This window comes from Triticum urartu, chromosome 3A, assembly GCF_056163025.1.
Source record: "Triticum urartu cultivar PI428250 chromosome 3A, HENAU_Tu73, whole genome shotgun sequence".
NCBI classification, from domain to species: Eukaryota; Viridiplantae; Streptophyta; class Magnoliopsida; order Poales; family Poaceae; genus Triticum; species Triticum urartu.
The window spans coordinates 564,717,000-564,726,607 of NC_141875.1; the positions used below are offsets into that span (position 1 = coordinate 564,717,000).

A 9,608-nucleotide genomic window follows, 5' to 3' on the forward strand; every position below is an offset into this window, starting at 1 on the left:
TTATGCTCTAAACTTGTTCAAGGCTAAAGAAATTCAACTTAAAAAAACTAATATCCCTTATATTTTGACACTAATGGAATATTTAATTTCGCTGGTGGAGGAGATAATAGAGTGTGTTTACTTTTATTTATATTTTGTGGTGATTTGATGGGCCTTTCTTAGTGTGGTTCTGTGTTATCCGCCAATCAATATATATTTATATGGAAAGAGATTTGTGTCCGTGGCTGCATGTGTTATCATTTTTTTGGGGGTGTGCCAGCCTAGGCGATAGTGCAACGCCTAGTCGACACGCGAGAGGCCCAATAGCAAGCTACTGTGATGGCCTCTTCCGCATAAAAAATAAATTTAATATTATTGTGGGCATGTAGCCCACATATATCCATTTGTTTTTTCTAGGTGATGAAAGGGTGCACGGGATTGATATATATTTTATGGGCCGGCTGTCGTTGATTGATTAAAAAATCAGTTACCTGGTCAAAATCGTAAACCAAATTCAAAATTGAATACCTCAACTGAACAAAATAGCTTCAACATTAGGAGGCATAGGGAATTAAAAGAGTTGAACAAGAGAGCTCCTTGAGAAGTTCTTGACCCTGTCAAAATCAGATAACCTAATTCTAAATTAAAGACCTCAATTAATTAATTAATTAATTATAATAAAAAAAGTCCCCAATTAATTATGAGGCCTTAAAAATAGAAGCACAATATACGGTATAAAAGAATGGGTCTGTTTAGGACTCATCTAGATGTGATATAGTTGATTTTCACTCTGTTTGTGATCTATTTTTTTGTTCTAGTTTTTTTGTTTCTTGTTGCTGCATTATATATTTGTGGAAGGTTAGATGTGACATCCTTAAAAAACATCTAGATGTGAATTAGACAAACTGTAAAAGAATTAAATGAGAATTTTAAAAAAATTATTAACCCAATAAATTTTGGGTGACCTAATTTTAGTTTTGAAGATCTCAATTGAACGTGGACTCTTATTCTAGGCTTCCGGTGGGAAGGGAGGATACGGCAATCGCCAGGCAGCTATACGTGGATCGACGGTGACGGTCTGCTTAGACAGACCCAATTCGTCCTCGCCATTTTCCAGGTCACGGTCAAGTTGTCAACGTTATGCCCCTCATACGTTCGTTCAAATGCATATACGTCCGTCTCCTCAGTGCGTATTCGAAGGAAGGGCCGCGGAAACATCCGGTGTCCTTCCTACACACATGGGGCACGTACCGACGACCCAGGCGACCTTATCAGGCACGCCCGCCCATGTCCGCTTCTTCTGCAGGAGATGAAGATGAATACGCACACAGTTTGCCTTTCAAGATATATACCTCATCTGTCACCTAATATAAGAACGTTTTCGACACTCCACCGGATGTTTCCGTGCGGCGTAGGGACACGCATGAACTTGCACGATCCATACGGCTTTAGCGTGTACCATCAGTACATGCAAAATTGTCAGATAAACTAAGCATGGGGTGCGTCCGTGCGTGCAGTGACACGCACGCGTGAACTTTCACGATCCATACGGCTTTAGCGTGTACCACCAGTACATGTAATTTGTCATAAGGTTAAGCCGATCCACCGGGCGCTCCGCATGCATGTGGTATTTCCCGTCCGAGCACCTGACCGGCCCGATCGACCGCCACGCGTACTAGCAGGTACGCATGCGTGCGCGGGCCGTCTGAATTAGCAAACCCCACCAAACGCATCGCCGCGTGTTAGACGACCCACGGGACGGAACCGGGGGCACGCACGGTGTGTTCGTTCCTCCGATCGAGAAGCAACTCGAAAGCAGATGGATGCATGCAAGTCCACGTGGCCTAAACTTTTTTTCTTTGTACACAATACATACGCAAGCACTATATATACGCGCATAGACCGCAGCGCATACACATCCTACCGCTGTGAGCACATCCGAGAGACAAAACCAGCATACCATCATGAGCTTTTACGAAGACATCATAGACGCCTCGTATTCGACGGGAACATCTCATCCCACTCAACGCGCAAACCCTGCAATCAATCCAGGTTAAATGCCCATTCGATCAGCTCCTCTTTTTCCCCTAGGGTAAAAGAGTTTTATTCCATATGAATGAATAGGGTTACACTCATATCGATCAGCTCCACCCCCTTTTCTTCAAGTAAAAGAGTTTTATTTCATATGAATAGAATTGCAGCCCTATTGATCAGCTCCTCTCCTAGTGTCGTGCCCGAAATTATGCCTAGCTAGCTGGTGGGCAAATATACGGTGGGCGCCAGTGTCGTCTTCTCCCTTTTTTTTTATTAAGCTTTTCTATACAGAACCGAGGGGGGGGGGGGGGGGGGGGGAGACGAGGCAGTGGTGACCGAGTCGGAGCTGGGTGAAAGATTAGCTAGTTAATTGCACCGCATGCATGCACAGCTTGATTCTTGACTTGTCGTCCACTGAGAACTGCATATTCTTGTTCACAAAGCATACTAGTTAATCAATCATACTCGGATCACGGCAGTACGCTGGTTTAATAATTAACAATAAATCCGCGATGGCGACTTGTCCACTTTAAATATTTCCTGCGCTCTGTACCATGATCGCGCGGGAGAATAGGGACAAGCTGCCGGAATATACCTAGAGGTTTAGAGAGGGAGGGAGAGGGAAGGTGGAGGATTAGATTACTGATGAGAGGAAGAGAGATGGACGGGGGGAGGGTGAAGAACTAAAGATGGCAAATAAGACGAAAGCGGTGGCGGAATCGGATCCGAGACAGAAACAGTAAGCGAGAGATGCACGGAGATGCCCAAGATGGAAATGCATCTTTAGCTTTTATAAGTTTTAACCCAAGTTGGGCGTAGTTTTTGTGTCTAGTTACATCATGTACCTAGTCTTTTAACACCGGCCGCGTCTCTTAGAGTAGTAACTCTTTTATCCAAACGGACGAACCGCATAGCACCCTGTAACAAATGGTCTTGTTATCGTAGAATAGAAAACAAAGACTGCGTAGGTAAGGCAACTACTGACATCGCGTGCAAGTGGTAGTCGTCTCCTCCTGGATAATAATTTGACTAAGAAACATATTTTTCGCAAAAAAAAGGACTAAGAAACATGTGTGTTAGTGAATGATGATTGTTTGAAAAGTCTTTTTTTGACAGATTATACTAGGAATTTTGTGAGCGGATATTCAAAACGCCCACCAGGAGCACATGATCCTGAATAATTTTGCTAATGTTCACGGAGGAAAATCAACATGCATTTGTTCGCGTCCTTTTGGATGTATGTAATTTTCATGGAGAAAACATGCGACATGTGCTAAAAACAAACTTATCACTTGAAAATTTGCTTTTTGGAGCACCAAATTTTGTTTTGTTTCTCACATCACAACACAAGTCATTTATTCCTCTAACTTTACATGTAAAAAAGGACGCACAAATTAAGATTTTTAAGATATTTTTCTACTGTTTTACTGTTTATCCGGGAGCCAAACTTTGTCCCTCTTTTGTGAGATATATTCGCTATGCTTGAGTATGCTAATTCCAAAAATTATGCTATGTATGAGTCACCACTTTTTTTTATCACAATTTCCACCTTTTATGCTCTATGCACAACTAAGTCTTGTAGAAGAATTAAAATAAATAAATTATACTACTCCGTCCGACCCATATTAATTATGCGACAGTTAATATGGATCCGAGGGAGAAGTATAGTACTCCCTCCGTTCCTAAATACTTGTCTTTCTAGACATTTCAAATGACTACTACATACGGATGTATGTAGACATATTTTAGAGTGTAGATTCACTCATTTTGCTCCGTATGTAGTCACTTGTTGAAATGCCTAGAAAGACAAGTATTTAGGAACGGAGGGAGTATATTTGTGTACTATTAGTGCCCAAGATTTTTCTACTACTTCATTCAATGGTTTATCTCACCTGGTTTTTAGATACTCAGTATTAATATCAGATATACTTCCTTACATAATAAATGAAGGTGAAGAGATAAAAGATTACAGTGATGCAATTGAAGCGAAAAGAGCCGAAAATATAGGGGGCTCCCTCTAGCTCTAGAGAGAGAAAATAGGCGCCCATGCGGGCGTGCCCAATAGCGTTGCTCCCTGTACCTTTCAGCTTTATAATCCCCCCACAAATCTCTCCCCACTCCCTCGCCCTCCCCTCTCTCTCCTCCCTCAAAACTCTCCCTCCCTCCCTGAAAATTCTCCGCATACTGGGTGCCCAAGTGGTGCCGGCATCTCGCTGAGGCGCGCGCGAGAGAGAGACAGAGAGAGATCCTCCCCTGTCTCCACTCCCCCGCCGCTCCACCGAGACCCGCCGCCGAGCCGGGAGGAGGAGCTGCAGCTCAGCTCCGTCGCTGTTCAGCCCCCGGCCCCGAGCTGATCGACCCGCCGGCGGCGAGATTCGGCCAGGTAGCTCCTCTTCCTGCAGAATTCCGGGTCCTTTTGGGCGCGGGGACGGTGATCCGGGGCGCTCCAGTGGTGGAATTGTGTGTTTTGCCTTTTTCTTTCTTCGGCCGGGTTCGGCCCCGTGGGAATTTTCCATTCTGGGGGCACGAGGAGTGGTGTTTACGCCTTTTTGTCTGCTTGTCTAGTGGTTTGATCTGTCAATTGCGAGGACAAGCCCGGCCCTTTCCTCTTTTTCACCTAAATCCTTGGCTAAAATTGCCGTGCTACCGCTGCCTGCCCCGAGTTCTTGAGCTCAAACATGTTACTACTACTTGTTCAATTTAATTCTTAACTAAGCAGTATTGAATGCCTCTGCTCTGCTGAATTTGGGAAGGAAGTGATTCCAATCTGGTGGTGTCTCCAGGTTTTTCAGTTGCGGCACAATAAATACATGCTTGCTTTCATGATTCTCTAAAAAAGTTTGCTCTCTTGATCGGCTTCTCGTGTTGTCTGATTGCATAATTCGAACAGTCCCGTGTGATTCAAGCAGTAGAACTCGATAAATTTTCTCAAAAAAAGTACTGTGCTAGTAGTAGTGCTCAATTCGTAATCTAACAATTTTCTTTCTTTTTGTTTGTTCTTGGCGTAATTCAGGGCACGACGGAGAGATGTACCGGGTGAAGAGCGAGAGCGACTGCGAGATGATGCATCAGGAGGACCAGATGGACTCGCCGGTGGGCGACGACGGCAGCAGCGGAGGGTCGCCCCACAGGGGCGGCGGGCCGCCTCTGAAGAAGGGCCCCTGGACGTCGGCGGAGGACGCCATCCTGGTGGACTACGTGAAGAAGCACGGCGAGGGGAACTGGAACGCGGTGCAGAAGAACACCGGGCTGTTCCGGTGCGGCAAGAGCTGCCGCCTCCGGTGGGCGAACCACCTCAGGCCCAACCTCAAGAAGGGGGCCTTCACCCCCGAGGAGGAGAGGCTCATCATCCAGCTCCACTCCAAGATGGGCAACAAGTGGGCTCGGATGGCCGCTCATGTAAGTGCGATGCCACGCTGATTCACTGCTTTACTTCATGTACTACTAGTAGTAGATGTTTACCAGTAGCAAGTCATGCTCTTTGTGTGCTGTTCTTGAGCCTTGCATGATTTCTTCTTACGTCATGGTCACATGGGGTTGAAAGCTACCGATTTTTATCGATTGATGATTGTTCTGAATACCCTATAGTTTTTATGTAGTGAATTGTTCTGTTTAATTTATGTATTGGAACTGTGTTAATATTTGTGGCCTTTCCTGTTACTTACTGTTGTTGCTCTCGATGAAAGACTAACTTAAATGATTATCTAGTGCAATTTAGGAAATAATCAAACTTGGGCTTTAAGTTGGTACATACTGTGTTCAGCTCTACTATTGTTGTTACTGAAAGCAAATTGGCCTAACACATAAAAAGGTTGGAAATTGACGGCTGCATATGTAGCCTTAAATAGGTAGTCCATTTTGGACCTTGACTGCGTTCAAGGGGCTTGCCTGCTAGTCTGGCATCTATGTTGACAAATTGACTATTATTAGTTAGGGGCTCTTTCAGTGTGACCAAGTAGTGTTGTTTTTGTTGACAATCTAGAGCTACTAATCTTGTATGGAATATTATGACTCGCAGTATTCAGTCAGTTTTTCTATCTTTTAGCATGTACTTGCTACAATTTGGACATAAGCCCTACAATTGATCCATGTTTTTCACACCGACCCCATTGAAAAATAGGTTATCATGTACAGTATATTACTTTATCCTGTGTACATGATTCTTGTATTTTTTCCCCACTTGTTAACTTGTTATTATTACTGACTTTGAGTACCTCTTCTCAGTTGCCAGGGCGTACTGACAATGAAATAAAGAATTACTGGAACACTCGAATAAAGAGATGTCAGCGAGCTGGCTTGCCAATATATCCTGCTAGCGTATGCAACCAATCTTCAAATGAAGATCAGCAGGGCTCCAGCGATTTCAACTGCGGCGAGAATCTTTCCAGTGACCTTCTGAATGGAAATGGTCTTTATCTGCCAGATTTTACCTGTGACAATTTCATTGCTAATTCAGAGGCTTTATCTTATGCACCACAGCTTTCAGCTGTTTCAATAAGCAGTTTGCTTGGTCAGAGCTTTGCATCCAAAAACTGCGGCTTCATGGATCAAGTAAACCAAGCAGGGATGCTAAAACAGCCTGACCCTTTACTCCCTGGATTGAGCGACACCATCAATGGTGCGCTCTCCTCGGTCGATCAGTTCTCAAATGACTCTGAGAATCTCAAGAAGGCTCTGGGTTTTGACTATCTCCACGAAGCCAACTCTAGCAGCAAGATTATTGCACCATTTGGGGGTGCACTTACTGGCAGCCATGCCTTTTTAAATGGCACCTTCTCTACTTCTAGGACCATCAATGGTCCTTTGAAGATGGAGCTCCCTTCACTCCAAGATACCGAATCTGATCCGAATAGCTGGCTCAAGTATACCGTGGCTCCTGCGATGCAGCCTACGGAGTTGGTTGATCCCTACCTGCAGTCTCCGACAGCAACTCCGTCAGTGAAGTCGGAGTGTGTGTCGCCAAGGAACAGCGGTCTCTTGGAAGAGCTGCTTCATGAAGCTCAGGGACTAAAATCTGGGAAGAATCAGCAGCTTTCCGTGAGAAGTTCAAGTTCCTCTGTCAGTACGCCGTGTGATACTACGGTGGTTAGCCCAGAGTTTGATATCTGTCAGGACTATTGGGAAGAACCTCTGAATGAATATGCTCCTTTCAGTGGCAATTCACTCACTGGATCCACGGCTCCTGTTAGCGCTGCGTCGCCTGATGTTTTTCAGCTCTCCAAAATTTCTCCTGGTGGGTATATTTTTAAATTCCTCATCCTTTGTTAAGAGTGAAAATTGCTCGAGTTACTTATATGAATATATCTTGTATTTGCAGCACAAAGCCCTTCGCTGGGATCTGGTGAACAGGCAATGGAGCCTGCATATGAGCCTGGGGCTGGGGACACTTCGTCTCACCCTGAAAACTTCAGGCCAGACGCACTCTTCTCCGGGAACACAACTGACTCGTCCGTCTTCAACAACGCCATAGCCATGCTCCTGGGCAACGACATGAACACGGACTGCAAGCCTGTTTTCGGCGATGGTATCGTGTTTGATACTTCCCCGTGGAGCAACATGCCACATGCTTGCCAAATGTCGGAGGAATTCAAATGAATTCCTTGCCGAACCTTGAGCGGTATCGATGGAGATTCTTGGTATCCCTCACCCTGATTGTTTTGAGGAAGAATTCAGAGAAAGCCTCATCGATTGTATTCCTGCGTGCTCGCCGTCGACAGGTCCTTGATGGCATATGCGGCTGCTACCAGATGTGCTCTCCATGCAACTAAGCCCCCTTTTCCCCAATAAAGTTGGTGGAGATAAGCCGGTTATCTATTTTTTGTTTGTTTGTTTCGAACTAGAGAACCCTTTTTTTTGTCATCTCCGTGCAATTTATTTGAACAATGTAAGATCAGTTACTGCTTTTCTTCTGGCGTACTCTCTCTTGCTGAACATTTCCCCTCAAATTGTCAATCTATAGCAGCATCTTTTTTTGTCGCAGCAGCATTTTGTTTGTGTGCTGGGTTCGTACTTCTTCTTTTCAGCTTGGTCTATAAACTTGACTTATAATATGCATCAAGTATTCAAGCTGTTGTTTCAGTTTAGTACTTCTATTTCAGTGATTTGAATGCTCTTATATTTCTTTACGGAGGGAGTACGCAATATTTTCTTCGTCCCAATTAGTTGATTCAGATTTGTCTAAAGACACATTTTAGTGTTAGATACATCCGTATCAAGAAGAAACTAATTCAACTAATTTAGGATGGAGAGAGTAGTATTATTCAGTAGCTTGCTCCGTGAAATTTTCTATACATGGCGGCCGATTCAACTGTGTCTGGCCTACAAACCAACGTCTGAAACATGCGCTGTCGTGTTGGCCGGCTGCTAGAGCATGGTAGCTAAAACTTGGTGATGTTCTTTGTCGAGCCATTTGCCGCAGAAGCAGAGGGAGCAGGGAGGGCGCACACTATTTATGTGCCGGCGACGTGCCGTGGATGCGCCGGCCATGATCGAACGGAGACGCCGCGCACCACGCGCGCGATGTGCACGGCATGACTCGCGTGTGGCTCTCTCTGCCCCTGCCCGTGTCCGCGACGCACGGTTCGGGGGTCTCCCCTTGCTGCGCATACGGTGCCACGATTAACCAACACACGCATGTGCGGATGTGCCTGGATTGTCACCCGCAGGTATAAAGTCTTCCCTGAAAAATATAGTCGTACTACCATGCAACTGATTTCTTCCAGGCCGTTTAAAAAAAGAAAAACGATTTCTTCAAGGCCGATGTTACGCGTCAGATACCGGCGCCAGATTCGGCCGGTCGCACCACAGCCACACGATTCAGTGCATAACGTCCATTGGATCAATGGTCCCCCGCAAAAACAAAAAGTCAACACAAGCAGCACCAGCAGACTAATTTTCGCGTTTTGACCTTTGTTTTTGAAACCTATTCGAGATTTAACCCTAGTTTGAAAAAAATTCGAGATCCGACCCTTTTGCTATCGCCAGAGACCATGGCGGTAGGGTCTAACAGCCTACCGTCAGGGACTTTGGCGGTAGGAAACATCGCTACCGCCAACCGGGCTGACGGTAGCCTGCACAACCATACCGCCAAGGTACTTGGCGGTAGTTATACTTGGCGGTAGGCACGAGCACGCACTGTGTTCAATACTTAGGAGGTTTTTGGCAGTAGGGCATGCAAACCTACCGCCAGAGACTTTGGCGGTAGGCTGTTATACTCTACCGCCATGGTCCCTGGCGGTAGCAAAAGGGTCAGATCTCGAATTTTTTTTAAATTAGGGTCAAATCTCGAATAGGTTTCAGAAAAGGGTCAAAACACGAAATTTAGCCGCACCAGCACTGCCGTTTCGCTCGCAAATGGCCGCCCACCACGCTCACGACCGGCGGCACCCACCTCGCCAAACTGCCATCAGTTGCACCACTGATCCCCGATCACCGATCCTCGACGCCCCCATCACGGTTGCTTGTCCTGCTACGTCGGTTGCAACATCGAGCGTGCTAAGTTCCAGCAGTATGACTATTGTAACATTGGGTGCCTCTAGTTGCAGCTCGTCGTGCGCCGGTTGCAGCTCGCCGCCGTACTGGTTCCATCTTTATTG

At 45.7% G+C, this 9,608-nt stretch overlaps 1 protein-coding gene and 1 pseudogene across 2 annotated transcripts; one reads left to right on the top strand and one right to left on the bottom strand.

Annotated features, from left to right (window-relative positions):
- Positions 1 to 245: 245 nt before the first annotated feature.
- Positions 246 to 411, bottom strand: LOC147980539 (U2 spliceosomal RNA; annotated as a pseudogene).
- Positions 412 to 1,893: 1,482 nt separating this feature from the next.
- LOC147980540 (transcription factor GAMYB) lies at positions 1,894 to 7,998 on the top strand. 2 transcript variants are annotated; one of them, XM_087547725.1, is made up of 4 exons: positions 1,894 to 2,031; positions 5,027 to 5,412; positions 6,238 to 7,246; positions 7,331 to 7,998. In XM_087547725.1, exons 1-4 carry the CDS (start codon positions 1,944 to 1,946, stop codon positions 7,606 to 7,608), a joined length of 1,761 nt encoding a protein of 586 aa, XP_087403851.1. In that variant the 5' UTR covers positions 1,894 to 1,943; the 3' UTR covers positions 7,609 to 7,998. The 2 variants fall into 2 exon arrangements, with proteins under 2 accessions (XP_087403851.1, XP_087403852.1); XM_087547726.1 differs by lacking the exon at positions 1,894 to 2,031 and adding an exon at positions 4,114 to 4,396.
- Positions 7,999 to 9,608: the final 1,610 nt, after the last annotated feature.

What these genes read in the sequence shown, in the direction of transcription:
- LOC147980540 (XM_087547725.1), top strand. Translation starts at nt 1,944, where the DNA reads ATGAGCTTTTACGAAGACATCATAGACGCCTCGTATTCGACGGGAACA. An exon ending in AAACCCTGCAATCAATCCAG is followed by an intron (nt 2,032 to 5,026) that starts GTTAAATGCCCA and finishes GGCGTAATTCAG; the next exon opens with GGCACGACGGAGAGATGTAC. An exon ending in GGGCTCGGATGGCCGCTCAT is followed by an intron (nt 5,413 to 6,237) that starts GTAAGTGCGATG and finishes ACCTCTTCTCAG; the next exon opens with TTGCCAGGGCGTACTGACAA.